Source organism: Dermacentor albipictus, chromosome 3, assembly GCF_038994185.2.
Source record: "Dermacentor albipictus isolate Rhodes 1998 colony chromosome 3, USDA_Dalb.pri_finalv2, whole genome shotgun sequence".
Classification (NCBI taxonomy): Eukaryota; Metazoa; Arthropoda; class Arachnida; order Ixodida; family Ixodidae; genus Dermacentor; species Dermacentor albipictus.
This window is the reverse complement of record NC_091823.1, coordinates 52,798,923-52,819,828: the sequence shown is the minus strand read 5'-3', so window position 1 is coordinate 52,819,828 and position 20,906 is coordinate 52,798,923. Positions and strand designations below refer to the sequence as shown.

General features: G+C 47.3%; 2 protein-coding genes across 2 annotated transcripts in view; both read left to right on the top strand.

The window, feature by feature from the left end:
- Positions 1-20,906, top strand: part of LOC135914095 (uncharacterized) — a 47,820-nt gene that overhangs the window by 16,996 nt on the left and 9,918 nt on the right. The window contains exon 5 of the mRNA XM_070536439.1: positions 3,100-3,206. Within this exon, the coding sequence (XP_070392540.1) occupies positions 3,100-3,206 (107 nt within the window). The remainder of the gene's footprint in view (positions 1-3,099; positions 3,207-20,906) is intronic.
- On the top strand, positions 4,691-20,325 carry LOC135914094 (monocarboxylate transporter 12-like). Its single transcript, XM_065446848.1, has 4 exons — positions 4,691-5,155; positions 10,978-11,121; positions 13,001-14,341; positions 18,058-20,325. Exons 1-4 carry the CDS (start codon positions 4,978-4,980, stop codon positions 18,189-18,191), a joined length of 1,797 nt encoding a protein of 598 aa, XP_065302920.1. The 5' UTR covers positions 4,691-4,977; the 3' UTR covers positions 18,192-20,325.

Sequence of the window (20,906 nt, the reverse complement as noted above, 5' to 3'; positions counted from 1 at the left end):
ACGAAGATGTCCACTTCCTTCTCGAGTGCCCATGACACGAAGCGCTGAAGCGAAGACTAAAGGCTGACTTAATTATGTTAGACTGTACACCGTTCCCTCCGAAAGAAACAAAAGTACTTGGCCCATGATTACGCGGTCTATAGCTGACTATATGCTATATCTATATAGCTGACTATAGGCATAAAGTCAGCTGGCGCAAGACACGTGTAATTGGAGATCGCTGGAAGAGGCCTTCGTCCTGCAGTGGACATAAAAGATGATGGAGTGAGTGAACGTTCTTTCCACAACAGACATAATTATTAGGTAGGAAATTATTATGAAGCAAATGAAGATGACATCATCCCTCTTCAGTGTTTCGCAGTTTTATTATTAAGCCGTAAAGGGCCTTTCCTTATAGTCGCTAAACCGATAAATACTTTTATAAAATGAGGGAACAGGGACAAACGAACTGTTCCGACGACACGTATTCAGCATCTGTCACTATGCGTCAGTGATCGACACTGCAATGAAATAAAATAGGAGCAACTGGACAACAGACATCAAGAGAAACGACGGGCGGGCTAGTAATAGGTAATGAATTTCTCTGTAACCAAACCAATTAATTAGCTATGGTTAGTTCTAAAATGAAACAATTAAGACAGATGATGGACTCCGTAGGATGGGCCGGCTACCTATCTGTAGTGAAACATGTTAAAACTTGTACACGCCGGCTGACATCTGCAAATAATTATATGAAGGTCATAAGAATTCCGGGCCCACGGTTTACAAACTCTCTAAAACGCCTTACCCATTTCTTTTTTTCAAACACCACACCCCTTTATCTCCGTGCACTCCACTCGGTTAACCTTCGCTCATTTCCCCTATCTCTCACGTTTCCTCCCTCTCTCAATCATAATAGTTTTTTCTTCCTACATGCGTGTTGAGTTTCGATAGGATTTTCTCACAGGAAGCTGCTCTATTAGCAAGCCACGTACTGGATCAGTTCTTTGCAAGTGCCCACAGTACAGTGTGCAGAGACAATCGCTTTCCGTCGTGCTGAACCAGTTGTACGACCAGTCTCTGTCGGAAGGAAGAATTTTGCAACGTCGACGCGACTTAACATCGCATCAGAATGCCGCGCAAGCGGTACTGCGCTTCTTGAGATCGACCGGCCTGTGTGAACGCCTCTAGTTGGAACGCCTTTTCTGTTGCCTGTTCCTGTTCCTTTTTCTCTCTCTTTCTCTTTGCCCTCTTTCCGATCCCTATATCCCCCCCCCCCCAGTGCAGGGTAGCAAACCGGAAACTCGCCTCTGCTTAACCTCCCTGCCTTTCCTCTCTCGCTATCTCTCCCTCGGGACAGTTTTAAGGCAGATGGTTTGTGCTTCGACATTTGTATATAGTTTTTATGAAAGAAACTCCACGCACAATTTCGTTGTTCTTCGCAAGCCGTCTCCATAAGGCAGCTTAGTGGCAAAACGGCCGGAAAAAGACAGTCGAATTCCACTCTGGTGGTACCACACAGAGGTCAGTGCCTCTATTCAAAAGAGCCATTACCTTTGATAACAACGGCACAGCACAATACTACCTGGTTAAACAGCGTGTAAAACGACCTAGCTTCCGCGTTGTCAAAGGAAGGCTATCTTTTGCTCGAAACCAAACACAGCGAACGAGTGCTGCGGAGTGTCGTCGTTACTCTTTACGGCAGTCATTCCGACAGCAAGAACATTCAGAAGACCGGTACAGCCATAGTCGCCTCGGACACGTGTAAATACTTCAGCACGTTTATACGCTGGTTGTGCTATTTCGCGTGCCAGTGCATGAAGCCATCGTAAAGGGGTAAAAACGCAAGAAAGGGCAGGATTCAGAGCACCAAGGAAATTTTCGAGCTGGCAGCAAAGACGAACACCTAAACACAATAATTCCTTAGTGCAAAGCAGTACAAGCTCGCGAAAATCAGTTCTGAAGGGCAAAATAGTTGTAGCACACTCCTGACATACTAAAATGAAGAAAAAATCCGAGGACAGTACTCCGTTTCATACATCAGGTGTAACGCTGTGGAAGCTACGCAAGAAGTCCGGCCACAAACATTTATCACTCCCCGCGATCCCGTCTATGCTTCGCTGGGCGCCAGGAGCCGTCGCGCGAGCATGCACGTGAAGCTGCCGCGACGGCTAACGAAAAGAGACAACGAAACGCAAATTAATCTAAAACAACGTGTTATCAGCCGTATGAGTACACGGTTTGTTTGTTTCAAAAAGTAAATTCTTTCTCTTCTTCATTCAAAACAGCTAATAAAGCAAATTTTCACGAAAATCGGGTCATGAAACGCCGAGCTATTTCTAAGTGCGAGCGCAGACACTGCAAAAAAGTATCTCTAGCTTCCACAGCGTTGCACCTGATGTACGAAACGGAGCATACGCACTTCCTGCGAGTTGTGAACGCGAAATTGAACGCCGCTGAGCGGCCCTTCGAGTTATGGACTCCTCGCGGGCAAGCGAGCGCGTTGAGACGCTTGGCTGTAGCCCAGTGGGGAAGAAACTCGGCTGCTGAGCCTGTGGTCGTAAGCTCGAAACTCACTACTGTCAACGTTTTATGCGAAGCATACTAGCCGCACAACCACGCTCTTCTTTGCTGCGCCGCGCGCGGCCGCGTTCCGTTCCGTTCCAAAAACTTTTATTTCCATCAGAGAAGGAGACCCCCTACTCCCTGCCCCTGGCGCGCCGGCCTAGGGACAGGGGTGGGAGTCTCCGCGACTAGATGCAGGCAAAGAGTTGTTGACTCTTCGCGGCCTCTGCCGCCAGATGGATAGCTCTCCTCTGCATGGCGGGGTCCGCGCTTTGCAGAAGGGTGTCCCAGGCTTCTCTACTATTTATTCCTTCCTTGACACCTGGGGAGTCTACGCATTGCCAGATTATATGGTCGAGGGTTCCCCTCTCCCCGCATCTCTTACATTTATCGTCTATATCTTCGTCTTTCAGTACGTGTGACGCCCATACTGGATTTATGTAGTTTCCTGCTTGCAGTCTGCGCCAGGCTCTCGCCTCTCTATTTCCGAGCTCCTTGTCCGGAGGGGGGACAGTTCTACGCTGAAGCTTATAGTTTTCGATTATTTCTGTGTAGGTCTGTAGTCTCTCGTCTAGTTCCTAGCAAGCGGGCGGCTCTGTTCCTGCCCGGAAGTAGAGATCTCGGGCTAGGAAGTGTGCCGCTTCGTTGCCTGGTACCGACGTGTGAGCTGGTGCCCATACGAGGCTGATTTTTCTGTAAATTTTCTTTCCTGTTAGTATTCGTATCGCTTCTGGTGCGATTCTGCCTTTTCCGTAATTGTGGATGGATGTTTTGCTGTCGCTTATTATGTAGCTCGCCTTGGTCCCGATAGAAGCAAGCGCGATTGCTACTTCTTCCGCTGCTTCCGGATTGCGGCTGCGTATTGTTGCTGCTGAGACTGCTTCGCCTTGGCCATCTACCACTGAGGCTACTGCCGCACCCAGTTTGCCGCTGGCCGTATCCGTGTACGCCACTATCTCCCTATCTATTTCGCTGAAGCGCGGCCGCGTAGCTACCATATGACGTCATAACAGCTGCAAAAGCGGAGGCTCAACTCGTGCGCTCGCTTGCGGCCGCGTAGCTACATAGCCGGGTCTCAGCTCGTGCGCTCGCCTGCATGAGTTGTTTCTTCGTCTAGCCAAACCAAATATAGCCAAGCAACAGCAGTTCACCAGGCTAAACAGTGGTTCAACAACTAAAATAAAGGCTACTATGCTTCGCATCCTGGGCTTAACCTTAGCTAAGCCACAGCCATTTTTTTCCTCTCGAATTTATTCTGTTTCTTTATATATACATTGAGTTGTTCATGTCGATTACCGAGGCACAGTTAGAACGCAGGCGAGAGCTGTGCGGACAAGGAACGCGCTGATAACAGGCTTCCGAGAGCAATAGCGAGCGTAACGTGGAGTCGCGGCGATGTCCTCTCCCTCCACGCGACACCTGGCGCCTCTCAGCGTTGCAGTAGGTCGTCCGCTCTGTGCTGCAGACGCCCGCTTTTTCGCTCAATGGGCCATTTGATGCTTTCGCATCAACAATAACTAAATTTGTGATATGCCACTATACTGTACACCGATTAGGGGCTATCAAATTATTTCACTGCGTAAAATAATTCGGGAAGTTCAGTAATTACCTTGCACGCACTGTCAGATTAGATTGTCTGCAGCGGACGAAGCTTTCTTTTTCTTCGCGCTATCGCGATGGTGATACATAATGACTAGGGGTACTGATGACACATTAACATCGATAGCGACAACATTCGGCGTCAGCGTAACAGCGTGGACGAACAGACGCAAACCCATTTGGGAGCTTTTCGCTGATGAACTGTTACGCAATAAAAATGGAAGTTCACCCTTCGTTTTTTTTTTCTTCAGTAATAACCCTTTTCGCCAGATGAATGAAAATGGAATTGTGACACAATTCTTTACAAGTCAAAGCTAATTTAGTATTGCTCTTGAGTAATCTTCTATGGCGTCATTGCACGTAGTTTGCGAGATCGTTAAGTGTATTATGATTTCTTATCGCGCGTGACGTCCTTCAGTATCGCTTCATTTGAAACGACAAGGCAACACGGCAGCGTGCCTAAACGATTCGCTGTCCCGTCAAGTCCACCCATTTGTTAGGAGCGCGCCCAGAAAGAAATATCTACACATTAAAAAAAAAGCCGTTCTGCCTCGGCTTATCTCTTTAGCCGTCGGTACATTGCGTTTGTGGCCAAGATAGCCTGACGTATTGCATCCATGGCAAAGATAGTCTGCTCGAGGTCTTTGAAGGCCAGTATTATCCTTCCGCCATGGGCACACGGGCACCTTTTTAATATTCGCGAGTGGAAAATTGCAGTCGGTAGGCCGTTGCGTTTCTGTTCACGATGACGATAAGCGACAAAGAGCCATAAAACCCGCAACTGCTCACTGCACCGACGATTGACACAAGCGACCACGCCGCTACAGTCGCGCCATGGACTCCTCCAGGAGCTGGCTCGTGGCAGCCGGCTGCTGCTGGGTCAACATCTTCTGCGTCGTCATGATCCGATCCGGAGCCATCGTCTACGTCGGCATCATAGAGACCTTCCAGGTGACGAGAGAAGAAGCCACCTGGCCGGGCACTGCGTCGGCCACATGCTATTTCACTGCAGGTGATGCCGCTCTCTCTCTCTCTGCTGTCGCTTGTCTGGCACGAGTCGGTACCGGCTCATTCGATTTGCACTGGAAGAGCAGTAACTAGTTGGGAGAGTCAGTTCAACTGTGTGAGCTAACCGTAAGGCACACACTCATACCACATGGTGAAAAAAAACATGAGGAATATGACATGGTGCGTAAGTAATACGTCTATAAGACTGCACAGCTAAGAAATTAGTTTTACTGATGCATGTACTTACGTTCGGTCCTAGCGCGTGTTCCACAGAATGTTGCATAAGTAGGAGCGCCAGGTATACACGTGACTCTTCCGGATCGTTCGTGCTTATGTTTAACACCAAAGGGGCTTTTTTCGTTGTGCTTGAATTTCGATACCCCTTTCGGGTGCATTACTTGCCTGTTTCGTTCAGAATAACTTAAGACCGGCAACGTACGCGGAGATACCGGACAATAAGGGTAGATTTTGCGGCAATGAAAGGGTGGCGCCATCTGTCACTGTTAGAATGAAACGATAGGTTATGGGCACATCCAGTGTGCAGTTCTGGTTTCTCGTATGCTTTAGCACTGTCCTCTAGCTGTGAAGTACGCTCGCGACCGGCCGTGCTATGGGTGAAAGAGTGAGAGATGGTGACCGCGATTCAGTTTCCGCAAATCGTGCACTTTGTTTGGAATCGCCGTAGGCGACGCGTGCGCTTCTTATATATTCTGTACGAAATAGGTAATTTATATACACAAACGGGATTTAGGCTGCGTCCGCCGCGAAACTTGTGCGAGATATTTGAGCGCGAATGAGCTAGTGCCATGTTGAGCACGCCATTTTATTCAAATGTCATGAGCAACGCGAACGTGAGATTGTTGAAGCCTTTGCCTTCCATCAAAGTGGTAAAACTTGCGTCAGCCTGCCTTCGCTGTCACTACGTCACAATGAAGACTTGACAACTTGTCGGGCACATGATGCCGCACCTTTAGCGGTGTTATATCGTATGTCCTTTACTCTGAAACTAGGTTGCACCCTTTCGGGTTTATCTTGTTTGCAAACAATAATCTTCATCTGTCTTGCCTGGATTTTCTTTCTTTAACACTGCACCACTGGTAACTCCAGATCACGAGTGACGTGCGCTTTATCAGTGTGGCAAAGCAATTATTTACGGGAAACTAGCGAACGTCAAGTTTCCAAGAAAGGAAGTGCAAGCAAGGGGGCTCATACCCCCAATGGCCTAGAAAAAGTAGGCGTCGTCCGATCTTATGGTACAGCAACTGTCATCAGCGATGGCTCATACCCCTCTAAACAAGCGAAAAATGCAATGGCTCATCCCTCTCGTAATGCAGAGCCCATAGAAGCACTCAACAAACTGAAGCGTACAGTGCATACATTCATTGGAATCACGCACAAAACGTACAGGCACGCGGCGTCTAATCGAGCGGTACAAAAAAAAAAAAAGCACGTGACCTTCTCCATGGTTCGTACCTCCGTAAGCAAGCAGAAAGAAATGTAATGGCTCATACCCCCGTAAAGCTGAGTCTACAAGTGCTCAATGAAGTGAAGCGAACAGTACACACATTCATTAAAATCACCCATACAACATACAGAACAGCATACGTTTCAATCCCCTGCTGAGAGGAGGCAACGTAAAGTCGATGAGAAACGTCGTTAGTGTGAGTCTGACCCCGATTTACAAGCGCGCGAAGCCGCAGCTAAGAGTCAAAAACGAGCCGAAGATGCCGAACTGCGAAAGCAGCAACGCGACGATGCGAGGCAGCGTGTTACCAAGTATCAAGAATGTGTTACAGGAGTGTAACGTGCTGCCGAACTTTGTTTATGGACAAGGTACGCCCCAAAGGGTGTAAAATTTTACTAGTGTTGTTTGTTCTTCCAGTGCACTCTTAACAACGTTTCCACATTTTGGAACTTGTCACACAATGAAAATCGTCATCTGCCTTCCTGGCGTTTCCTTTCTCGAAAGCTCTGCGCTCGCTACTTTCCTTTCGAGAATATACTATGTCACGCTGATAACGTGTATGCGGTTCCTGACTTGGAAGTACCGGGCGCGCTGCGTTAAAGTAAATGAGGGCAACATAGATGACGATTATCGTTGTGGGCCAAGATAAGCCCCAAAGGATGCAAACTTTTTTAAGAGTGTGTACATTCTGGAAACAATTTACACCCTATCCGTCTTGCACATGTTCCTTTCTTGAGAACTCTGCGCTCGCTAATTCCCCGTCAATAATGCTATGTCAACGTGCATGCTGATTGTGACATGGAGGAAGGAAAAATACAGGAAGGAGCACTATGTCACTCAGCCAGCCTTGGCAAGCGAACGCTCCGTGAAGCCACAGGGGTGGCCCGACACGTGACCTCGTGCGTCGAGATCACGGAGCAAGAATCGAGATTTTTTTATTTATTTATTTTTTATTTGCTGAGACGTTTGGTTCCCAGGAGTTATGCTAGTAGTTTTTATCCGGTGCGAGCTTGTTTAGCTGCCCTGCCGTGGGTGGCTCTGCCTGCAGAGCGGGAACGCTAAAACAAACCACGCACTTTGACGTGCGATCGCGTGTTAGGCCACCACTTGCCCAGTAGATTTCGGCTTCAATCGCGTTGCAGCATGCTCCCTCCTCTTTTTTTTCCCTTCTTCCGCGGATTGTGAACTGGAACTACCAGTCGTGCGGAGTTAAGGAAAGTCGCGCAAGAAAGATAACGATTGTTGTGGGACAAAGATACGCCCCGTAGCATGTTCAGTCGCGGACAGAATATTACGGACCATGAAATCTAAGAAAAAGCTGAATATCTCCGCAACCTCACAACGCAATCTGGTATTTGCATTTTGGACCTCGACTAGAATATGCTAACAACGTTGTCGTGGGTAGTTTTACTGGTAACTGCTACAGGCTGCTCGGGAATTTAACGTTTTCGGAGATCCCGTGGTCCATTTTATTCTGTCCGTGACTGTACATCCTTTTTTGATTCTACTGATTGTCGATCCCAATACATGTTCTGAGAAAAATCAGCGGAAGTAGAGGGAATAACCGACGATTTGATCAAAGATGGAATAGATATTATGCTTGAAAAGATTGGAGCCCTTTATACGCAACACTTCACGACTTCAACTCTACCAGAGAGCTGGAGAAATGCTAACATTATACTAATCCATAAGGAGGGAAACGTTAAAGAATTGAATTATACGTTCATTAGCTTGCTTTCAATATTTTATAAATATTCACCAAGTTATCTTCCAATGGAATCAGGGCAACACTTGGCTTCAATAAACAAAGAGAACAGGCTGACTTTAGGAAGGACTATTCTACAATGGATAACGTCCATGTCATCAATCCGGTAATTGAGAAATCTGCAGAGTAAAATCAACCTCTCTATACTGTTTTCATACATTACGAAAACGCATTTGATTCAATAGAGATACCAGCATTCATGAAGACACTGTGTAATCAACGAGAACAAAAGGAATACGTGAATATATTGGGAAATATTGAAAAGCCTTCCACAGCTACCTTAATTCTCCACAGGAAAAGCAGAAAGTTACCTATCATGAAAGGGACCAGGCTAGGAGACGCAATCTCTCGAATGCTATGGGCTGCATGTTTAGAAATATTCAAACTGTTAGACTGGCAGCGCTTAGGCGTGAGCAGCAAAAGTGAATATCTGAACAACCTTCGATTTGCAGATGACATCGTGTTGTTCAGCAACACCGGGGACGAATTGCAACTAATGATTCAGGACCTAACCAAGAAAGTGTAAGGGTAGGGTGGAGCAATATGCAGAAGAGAAAAGTAATGTTCAGTAACCTGGCAATGGAACAAGAATTCATGATGGCTAGTCAGCCTATAGAGTCTGTGCAGGAGCACGTTTATTCAGGTTATTTACTCACATGGGACACTGATCATGAGAAGAAAATTTACAGAAATATAATAATTTGTTGGAGAGCATATACGGCCGCCATTACCTAATCCGGACTGGAAGCTTACCACTGTCGTTGAAAAGAAAAATGTACAATCATTGCATTCTACCGGTGCTAACATGTGGGGCAGAAACTTGGAGGTTAACGAAGAAGCTCGAGATAAGTTATGGACCGCGCAAAGAACGATGGAACGAGAAATGTTAGGCCTAACGCTAAGAGACATGAAGAGAGCGGTGTGGATCATATAGCAAACGGCGATAGCCACTATTCTAATTGACATTAGGAAAAGAAAGTGGAGCTGCGAAGTGCATGTTGTGCGTAGGGAAGATAACCAGTTGGCCATGCAGAATGGGTGCCCAGGGAAGGGAAGCTCAGTCGAGGAAAGGAGAAAATTAGATAGCGTTATGAAATGAGGAAATTTGCCGGTGCAAGTTGGAACAAACTAGCTCAAGAAAGGAGTAATTGGAGGTCGCTGGGAGAGGCCTTCGTCCTGCAGTGGAGATAAAAATAATGATGATGACGACGATTGTGGATCGTCGACACGCGTAATAAAGCACTGCGTATAGTCAGCGCTGTGTTTGTCTGTTCTCACCGTCGGCCTGTTGTTGCATCGTTTACTTCAAGTTTCGCATTGAAAGAGCGAAAACTTGGCCGCGTTTTCTACGCACTAAGCCTTTACTGCGGGACGATTCGGGAGCCAGATATGACATGAAACGTAATTAACGAGAAGAAAGGGGGTTAACCGAGGGGCCCAATATTTTATTAGTCATATCATGAGAAGCCAACAAACACTGTGTGTCAGTGTTTGTTGGCTTCTCATGATATGAAACGTAATTGTGGCTTGCGCTGAGAGTGGCGCTTAGCACATAAACGCGCAGTTTTGTGAACGTCCACCAACCTTGATGTGTTCGCAGAGAGTTCGTAACAGATGGCGATGTGCGTTATATTTTAGCTAGTCAGTGACTCATGAGTTACGCAACTAGTGCTGGTGAATCGTAGGTAACAACCAACAGCGTGTGAGTTATAAGTATAAAGTGCGCGTTCATTTGTGGCTCGCGTCTGCGCAGATCACCCGTGAACTATAGACTGCTACTCAACAACTTCGCCGAGGTCGGCAGGAATGTTACCAGACGCATCATTTGCTGCGGTTGCTCACGCGGAGTATCATTTTAATTCGAATAAGCAAATTTCGAGGTTTAACGTACCCTAAACGGCGCAGAGGGTTATGGGGGACGCCGTACGTAATGGAGGAATCCGGATTCATTTTGAACTCCTGGGCTTATTTGACGTTCACACGACGCACAGTATTCACAAGCGTATTTTTTAATTTTTTTTAACAATGCGCCCTCTTCGGAATGCAGCCACCGCAGCCGGGATCGTACCCGCGACCTTAGCGCCCAGCAGCGCAACTTGCCATTGCGAAATGTGCGCTGTTGAAGGCATGCAGAGCGTAGTAAGCGTGGTCGGACGATGGCACGACCACGTGTACGACAAGACGCGCAAGTAAATCCGCCGATGCGCCACTATGTAGCACACAACCTTCACATCGGCCACAGAAGCTGATTATAGATAAATGTTTGAATGCTGCGGTCAACTTCGTCAAAGGGAGCACTCCAGTGCGTGGCTCTCCCTTTGCTGGCGCTCTGCAGCTGCAAGTGCGGAGAGAAGTTATATCGATGCATTGCACGGGGGCCGCCGAAAATTGCCAGAGCCAGCAACCACAAATTACCCGCTGCGAAACCGGGCACTTGTAAACTTTTCGGAGAGGAAAATACGCCTGTGTTCGGCACTCACGTGTTGCCTTTAACAGTGTTTCATCATAGACATAAATTATCAGTGTCGTGTATAGACATAAGTATCAGTGTCGTATCAGGGGAGTTTTTAACACGAAACCAAATGTTTCTTTCCAGCCCTGGTCGCGGGTGTACTTGCGAGGCACGTGGCGGTGTGGAAGATTACCTTCACGGCGTGCATTGTCGCTGCCGCCTCTGTGTCGTTATGCTTCTTTGCGAACGGCGTCACCTACCTTGCCCTTCTGTACGGAGTCGTTCATGGTAAGGCTTCGTGTATATCTATAGAGTGAGTGCCCTTGGCGGTTTGCCTAGACAAACAGGTATCACGTCGGCGCGAATATATTTGCACAGAGGGGGCAAAATAGACAACCGCGTCGACATGCTTGAGCACCTTTGATACTGTTATATTGGACATCGTTATATATGCCCACCTCCAGCACAACGGTGGCCCCTGATATGAATAATCATCCAGCTCAGCAATCGGCTCCTTGTATGTCTTGTAATGCTTTGTCGACTGCAGCAACTTTGTCGACATTTACTTTTCGTGCGGTCCTGGAAAGAAAATAAAGACCACAGCTTCCCTCTAGTGTGAAAATGCCGGCCACACCTAACCACAGAAACATCTGGAACGTTGAGTGAACAACGCGCAAAATCTGAAGAACGTTAGCAAAAAGACGAAGCAGGGCAAGCACGAGTAAGCAAACCAATTCAGAAGGCTAAAAAGACTGAAGTGCTTAGAAGATGTGGTAAAGGTAACGTGGAATACATCTGAGTTAGTGAATAAACTTTATTTCGGAGAACGAGCTGTTGATGCCCGAAGGTGGGCGGCCACCCTGTTTCAAGTAGCCTTGGCCCTGTGCTGATAGCCTAACTCTGTTCACCGGCCGTAGTTGGTCCTCAGGTATTGCAATTATCAGCTGTGCCTCCCACTGGTCTCCTGCTGGTGCGTGAATAAGCGTTTCCCGCGGATTCTTTTTGCATTCCCAGACCATGTGGTAAAGGGTATTTGGTGTGTCGCAGAATTGGCAGTCTCTTGTAAATGTTGAGGGGTACATCGCGTGTAGCAGAGTGGCGTGAATGTAATTGCCCATCTAGAGTCGGCGTAGAATGACGGCTTCTTTTCTGTTAAGCTTGATATGTGGTGACGGATATTCTTCTTGTAATGTTCTAGAATGTTGCAGTATTTTCTTTGTGTCATTTCGTCTTGGTCTGATGGTAGACGATGTCCTGGTCGGGCTGCCCGGCGTACATGTTCTTGAGCTGCAGCGTGAGCCGCTTGTTTTCCCATTAAAGATTCGTGTCCCGGAATCCAGACAACGTGTGTTTCAGGGGTGTCTTGCTTGTTGATGATGTTGAGCGCGGTCTTGCTAATTCTTCCTGCCCGAAATTGCGACAGGCTGCCTGTGAGTCTGTGACGACGATGACCGGCACGTCCCATCGGCAGGTCCGCACGGTCATTCCTACGGCGACTTGTTCGGCTACCTCAATGCCCCTAGCAACCACTGATGCAGCAGCTATCTCTTCGTTCAGCTATACGCAGACAACATACCTCCCTGCGTTGTATCTGGCGGCGTCCGTGTACCTTATTTCTGCCTTGTTGCTTTCCTAGTTTAGTATTTTTTGTATAGCGTAATGGTTCTCGCTTTTCTTCTCTCTTAGTTGTATTCTGAGTGCATGTTTCTTGGTATGAGTGCTCTCAGGTTCGAGCTTACATTTGAAAGAAGAAAATTAAAGATTACGAAATAAAACTGGAATTGTTGGCGCCTAGGTTGCTCGATGTGACTCACTTGTAAAGCGACCTATGTAGTGAATTAATAATTATGGCATAAACATTTCACATGCAGAATGTAGAATGCAACACTTTAACACCATTGCTCTCCGTTCAATGAACAGCGTATTCTCTGCATTAGTGGCTGGTGATAAACTTACCTGTTCGCAAAAGTAAGCACTGTGCTCTGGCGTAAAAACCAGGCGGAAAGTTTACTCACAGCAATCAAAAGCCCGTAGTTGTTAAACACGTTTCTCTAGCTTACGCAACCGTTCCGGCGCGCTATCATGCCCAAGTCCTCTGCATAGAGTGCTATACAGTGTACCTTAATTACCGCACTTTTCTTCTTCCACTGTATCCTCTACAATGCAGGGTGGAGTGTCGGCCACGTAACCCTGTCAAGCACGGTGATCAACCAGCACTTCGTCAAGTACCGCGCCGTGGCCTCTGGTCTCAACCTGGCTGGCTTCTCCGTGGGTGGCCTCATCTTCCCGCCGACAATCCAGTATTTCATCGACCAGTTTGGCTTTCGGGGTGCATTTTTACTCGCCGGGGGGACCATACTTAATGCGACCGTCGGCACGCTCCTACAGCGCATACCCGCGCCAGAACAGCCTGGTCAAGCGAAAGACAAACCTGCCAAACCTTTCGAGGTCAGTGATAGGAGCGTACCTGGGTCAGGTGCCACCTCTTCAGCGCCTGCCGTTCCAGAAGTCAACTGCAAACCGGCCTCCGATCTGGACAAGGCCTTTCAAGCAGAAAGCGTTCGTTCTATCAGGGTTGCGGACGGTGACGACAAAGAAGGGATGATTGGAATCTACGGAGCGCCTCGCGGAAGACACAGTTGGCAATGTGGCGAGGAAAATGATGGCTTCGAGCCTTGTGAAACCACAAGTGGACAGGTATCGAAAGAAAACATTCATGCGATTCCGTGCACGGGGAGTTCTTCGAGCTTGGATGAAAAATTTTGTAGCAGCGCACGGGCAGCCGAAAGCGCGAGAAAACGAACGTCGGCGATGGCAACTTTAGGAGCCCCAATCCAAGGCGTCCGCCCGGCGCAATACGGTGCTTGCAATGAAATTCGGGATCGTGTCACGCACTTTCAGCCTACAGTACAAAATACGGAGCAGAACTATGGCGCGGTGCATTCGCCTAGCGAACTTTCGGCGACTCGCGTTCAAATGGCGGATACGAAAGAGGCGCGAGCGCTCCCTGGAGGCGTGAAGGCTAAACTACTGGCCGCCAAGGAACTATTGAGTTTCCTCGCGCTCACCAAGTTCTATGCCGTAGCTATGTCCAAGATTGTGATGGTAACAAATTCAAGTATATTTTCAACCGTCATCATCGACTTTGCCCTGGACCACGGCATAGACAGGTGGAAGGCGCTCACTTTGATCTCGGCGTTCACTGCCACGGACCTGACGGCCAGGCTTACGTCTGGGTGGATCACGGACCGAAAAATCTTCTCGAGGAGCACGTTTGTGGCACTTTGCTTGGCGATCTGGACAGCCGTCGACATTTGCTTCGCGTTTTTTCACTCGTACGCCGTGCTCGTCATTTTGTCCGGCGTCGCCGGCTGGTGCAACGGTTCGGCGCAGCCACTGGTGCCCGTGTTGTTCATGGAAGTGGTGGACATCAGCCGCTTCAGCCTGGCCTATGGGCTCTGCGCCTTCTTAGTGGGACTTACAGCATTTGCGAGGCCCTCCCTAGCAGGCAAGTGCAGGTGTTGTTGTTGTTATTATTATTATTATTATTATTATTATTATTATTATTATTATTATTATTATTATTATTATTATTATTATTATTATTATTATTATTATTACGCTGAAAAACATATACAAATTTCACAGGAAAAGGAAAAGCGAGGAGCAGGTTGGCAACTGCCTCCGGAAAGGGCACCACGGCTGCCTACTCTTCAGGAAGAAGGAAATAGAAACATAGAAATGGAAGATAGGAACAAGGGGAGGAAAGGGGAAAGAAAGAGCAAGATGACAAAGGTCACGCACGCTAGTGCCGGTCACTGCACGTCACGTTACCAAAGAATGTTAAAATAGAAGAAATAGTGTCAGAGGTCTTGTCATTTGAAAGTAGAAATAAGCTACAAACGTGAACCTAAGTTCGTTACCTCTAGAAAAGTAAGGAGAGCGCCACGAGCCTTAAGGCGTCGAGACGCGCAACCACTACGGTAGAAACATTCTTCGAGGGTCTTACACCGCAGGCCAAGGAGGCGATAGACCCTCACTGGCGACATGCGCTGCGCAATGAAAGCGGGACACTCCAATGTCACGTGCTGAAGTGCCTCTCAGCAACCGCAAGACTGGCCACACGTCCTCATTGGTAAAAACGTTTGCACACGTTCGCGCGGCCAACCCTTAGCTTGAGCCAAGCCTCGACCGCGGACACGGGCCGGCAACGTTCCATTTGTGACGCGCTGGTCTCCATGCTGCTTGAGTAGGTGGCAACGAATCAACAGACGAGCGTCATCAAGTTTGCACAGAATTCCAGGCCAGACACAGTCGTTATGAGCGGAAGTTGAAGCCAGCCGACCACCCTATTCCTCCGCGGCGATCCCTACCTGGGAATGTACCCACTGGGCAAAGAGTAATACCTCATGGTATGCAATTTTGTTGGCGAAGTCAGTAATGCTGCGCACAACTGGACAATCGATCTAACTGCGCTTTAATGTGCTAAGGGTGGCGGGGAAGTCCTTATTAGGATCGCATTCGTCGATGACGTTAACGTTTCTTGCACGTATTTCATTGCAGCATTAATCGCTGCGATATCTATGCAGTTGTTGACGAGGCTTGATGGGGTATATTGTCACGTGGTGGTGACGTTAAGAACACAGTAGCAGTACTGTGAAAGACAAAACTAACTTTTATTAGGCGAACCTGTGCCCACAAAACAGGCTACTCTTATAGCACAACGATAGCGGCGAACACGGTCGGCGATCGTCGAAAATCTGATCAGCGGGTCAAGCGCGTCGGCTTTTATACAGCAGTCGTCGAACGTTCCAGTCTAATCGTTGGGACCCGCGTGCCTTCCGTAAAGTTCTACATCATTCGCGTCAGGCGAATAAATCAGATAACACAAGGTTCGGCGACAACAGACTGCGGATAGAAGCATTGATAACTTTCCAGAAACTTCGGATACATGCAGGCGCGTCCCGCGCTGTGCGATAAGATTTGTTGGGCGGCGAAACGTGGTCGCCCGATAAATATAAGTACACGTGTCAACATTAAATATACACCCTACTTGAATCGAAGAACAGAAAAGAAACATTTTACCGTCGGTGTGTACAGAGGCATTTGTGTGTACTTGAAGATAATCTGGATATTTTTCGATCTTGTGTGACTGAGCCACTCAGAATATTGCGGAAACAGGCATATCAGACTTCTTGATTATGTCAGGGATTGTAAGATAAATTATAAATAGACGTCTGTTGATATCTTTCGGAGGCGGAAGCGCAGAAGGTTAATTAAATTATGGGGTTTTACGTGCCAGAACCACGCTCTGATTATGAAGCACGCCATAGTGGGAGACTCCGGACCACCTGGGGCTCCTTAACGTTCATCTAAATCTATGTACACGGGTGTCTGCAGGTACACGGCGCACCCATTGAAATGCGTGCGCCTTTGCTGGGATTCGATCCCACGACCTCGTGCTCAGCAGCCCAACATCATAGCCACTAAGCAACCACGGCGGGTAGACAGAGGCGTAACAGAGCAGCATGTTCAGAAGTGCAGGTAAAGAAAGAATATTTAACACATCAGCGCCCTGTATACTCGCTAAACTTCATTAATTTAATAATTTACCGTTGTGGAGAAGCCAACATTTTCAATCCGGAAGGAATGGATTGATCAATCAATCAAGCTAACCGAAATGTACATTGTTCTCGTTTTTTTTTTTATTGGCTTACACAGTTCCCCGAACGTGCACTTATGCGACGCAGTCTGCAGATTGTGTACTGTACCACGTGCGTAAATGAAGCACTGTGTGACTGCCCTCAAAATAGTAAATAAATTATGGGGTTTTACGTGCCAAAACCATTTTCTGATTATGAGGCACGCCGTAGTGGAGGACTCCGGAAATTTCGACCACCTGGGGTTCTTTAACGTGCACCTAAATCTAAGTACACGGGTGTTTTCGCATTTCGCCCCCATCGAAATGCGGCCGCCATAGCCGGAATTCGATCCCGCGACCTCGTGCTCAGCAGCCCAACACCATAGCCACTGAGCAACCACGGCGGGTGTGTAACTGCCCTCAGTACGTGGAAGAGTGACAGATGTTGACCGGTGATTTTGTCAGCCTCGACAGCCAACCATTGTCGGAGGAAGCAATATGGGCCATTGGTGTGGCCGCAGGTCTAGATTTCAGGCGGCATTACTTGACTTTTTCAAAAGTACGGGTCCGGAATAGGCTTTGAGTAGACTTGTCTGTTACGTGTTTTGCATATTCTTTCTGTCGACATCGCTAACCGTTACAATCCTCTTTCTTTCCCTCTTCCCTTTTCTTCTGTTCAGTATAGTTGCATGGCTTGGGAAATTTACTTCAGGCCGACCTCACTGTCTTTCATATCAATAAACTAGTCACTCTCGCTTGTTCCGCGTTGTCATAGGCCTAGAGGCCTGTTGTCGTGTAAGCCTAGAGGTATGCTTCCTTTGGTACGGTTCTAACATACATAGATAAAATATGCATTCGAAGTTCTCGAGCGAATGGCAAACGCAGTGCCTGTAAAGACAAAAACTAGAATTGATTGGTGTGAATGAAGCTGTATTCATGCTTCTTTACGGACAACCAGATTTGCCCTCATAAGCCATGTTGCTTTCAGGATTCAACATAACGGCTTGTAATTTCGCCTTCATATATAACAGACCACTTTTCCAAATATCTTGTAAATTTTCTTTTTTGAGAATTTCCCTAATTAAAACATTGGTTAATATTGAAAAAAAATGACATCGTAAAAAGGTCGTCGGCCAGTATATGGGTATGTGAAAGGTCTTCGCGTCATTTTCTGCCTGAGTGCATTTATATAGCGAACAGATGTGCAATTGTTTCATTGCTCTAGTTTTTGTAATAAGTCACGAAAATATATGATTGGTAGCCGTCGGTCCTATATCGACTGTAATATCAGTCAGCCATTCTGGGAAAAGAGATAAAAATGAAAGAAAAAACGAAGATGAAAAGTCGTATATAGTCGACTCGTTCAGTTTCCATGTACAGCTCTGCGATTAATTGTAGTCCCAGCATTCTGTAATAGCGGAAATGCGGCCGACAACCACCATGACTATCGGTGCCTCGTCTAATTAACTATACTGCAGAGAGAGAGAGAGAGAGGCAGGGAGGTTAAACGTCGCAGAGAGTAAGCGCTTCATCGTTAGGGCCTACTGTTTTTCACACTCGTGTCACGTCCGTTTTGCCCGCAGGTTACTTCCGAGACACGCTGGGAAACTACTCTGGCCTGTTCCTCACAATAGCGGCGTTCACAGGACTTTGTACGATGCGTTGGATTTACGCTGCCGTGCAAGAAAGATGCTGTCGGGGCGGACGGAAGAAATAAGCCACCACGGAATTGCCGGATTTTCTTCTCACGCACCCGTTTGCTTGCTGTGCATTTGGACTAGCCGAAGAAAGTATTAAAAAGGCCGATCTCAAGGCGATGCTAGGCGATGCTAAAGGCAATAATTTCTGCCAGTCATGACACGTACTGCAGTAGGCCTTCAACCCGCGATGTAGCTGTTACATTCATATTCTGGGCTGAATCTGTTTTTTCGTGCAATCGGTTTTTTTTTTGCCTGCCCAAGCAGGCGGCGACCAGCAGGGCGAGCGATATGCTTGCTCTACGGAGACATGAAAGAAGGTATCTCGCAAAGGCGGACGCGCATGCTCACATCGATTTGGTCTTGAACCAGCTGCTACCCCTAGATGTCACCCGCCGTGTAGTACCGAACGTACCTGAAGACGCAGCTCCCGTCTTCATTCTGAAGGACACTCCGTTCCATACACGACAGTCAACGCTGTGGAAGCTACGCAAGGAGATCGGTCAAGAAAAGTTATCACACCGCGCGTTCCGTGCATGCTTCGCTGCGCGCCAACAGCGTTCGCACGCGCGAGCATGCACGTGAGGCTCCTCGCGACGGAGTGAAAAAAAAAAAAAAAACTCGGAAAGAACAACAAAAATAAAAATGATCCAGAACAACGCATTAGCAGCCGTACACCACAGTGCGTTTGTCTCTAAGGATTCAAACTTGTTTCATTCAGTACAGAGCCTATAAAAAAACAGTTGCTCACAATTGCGGTCAAAAAAAAGATATCGTACTACATCCAAGTGCGAACGAAGTCACTGCAAGAAGTCTCTCCGGCCTCCACAGCGTTGACTGCTATGTATGGAAAGGAGTGTAGAGGTACAGCTTGCACTGCATACGTCTGACCGACTAGCCAGCTGCCAGTAATCCTGATCGTTTCCAATCGCTAGGTCGGAGTCACCGAGGGCATATGGGACCGCCCTTTCTGACTCGTGACGAAAATGCGGAAAGGGGGAGGAGGGGGTTGAAGCCGTCGAATTGCGCGTCGCACAAGCCCGAGTTGGGACACGCCGTGTTGGCGGACCGACGAAGTCGGCGAAGATGCCACGTGCGTCCTGCGTAAGGCGCTGCAGTCTCGAGGTTATTGAAATAACTCCTCTTGCTTTGATCGTTTACCTGTAGCAGAGATTTAAAGGCAGCGGGATCGATAAAAACAGCGACACTAAAGAACGAATAAGAAGAGCCAATATTTAACGTCGCGCAATTGAAACGACCTATAGGATGACGCGGTGGTGGCACTTTCACGGCCTTCCTTCCTCGGCTGGCGACTATAGCCTTCTCGTGAAGTCGTAATTCTAAGCACGAAACATATTTGGGGCGTAAACGTACTTTCTGCAGCGCGGCGCATGCTCGATCCTCGGACTTATGTCGCGGCCCTGATACAACGTGACAGTTTCGCATATACCGCGCATGCGTGCAACATGCCTTTCGGCCATTAGTAAACAGGGTCCTTCGGCATGAGACGGACGCACAGATTCCGCCGCAGAAAGGTGAGCATGTCTATAGCTAGCCGGAGTGAGTAACTCTGGTAACTATTCGTGGATACCGTCTATGCAGCTACTGCTGGTATGCGCACAAAAAACACGAAGACTCTACTACTATATGTACTGTGCGAAAAGAAATAACCGTCACCGTTATAGAGTGACATCTCTTTTCTTTATTTTCATTTTAATAAGAAAGAAATAAAGAAAAGACCCTCCATTAGCTTTGTAAATTAAGAATTTCTGTATTGTCTTATGGTAAGAATTCAACGAAATGTGCATTAAGTATTACTCGATCGCACCAATATTAATAAAACCGGCGTTCTTTGTTTTGTAGGCATATATTACTGTTTTGGGCGTCATTTCTCTTGTTTTCGTTCTTTGTTAACAAGATCTTGCTATGCTTTGTATGCTCAGCGGTTGTTCTGTTTTCTCCTTGTACTGTGCGCTATTTATTGTGAATTTCCTATATTGTATTGATGTAACCCATTCTTTTTTTCTTTTTAGTCTTATACAAATTTATTGCGGTCTTCTTGTTTTCCACTTTATCGAATGTACCAACTCCCCTCTCTAATGCCCTCGGGCCCTGAGGTTAAGGAAGTAAATAAAATAAACAAATGACAACTTATCTGAGCTTTTCTGACCTTATTCGCATTCCCATACTTTTTCTCGAGTAAGGACCACTGTTACATTCATTGCTAAGCATGAAATCGGCCAGGGGCATTTGCGATTTTTTTTCTGGGTATTGCTTGGGGAGCTACGAAGAAGATGACACGCTCGTGAGCTTTGGGGTGCAGTAAAAGTTTTTTGCGGGCGATGACATTCGTTACGAAAATGCAGAGATTCCCGAAGACCAAGCGGGCACATAAAGAGGCACACGTAAGACGGATACGAGAGCAACGCATCTCCTTTCTTCGTATAAGCGTAATAATGCGCTAATTTTTTAATGACACTGCGACCATGAAGGCTACTTTTTTATCTGGACTTTTTTATCTGGTCTTATCCACGAGACCTTCGAACTTCTAGAGCGGCATGCGAAAACGCATGAAACGCTCTAAAACGTTCTAGCACCGTTTTTAACGCGAATGACATTGCAACGTATATGATCGTTTGAGTACTGCTGCAGTTCGGGCTTACCTGTTCTGGTATTCGAAGCGAGCATCGTCGGGCACAAGTGCAACGTTGAGTCACTGAATTGTTCATAATTTC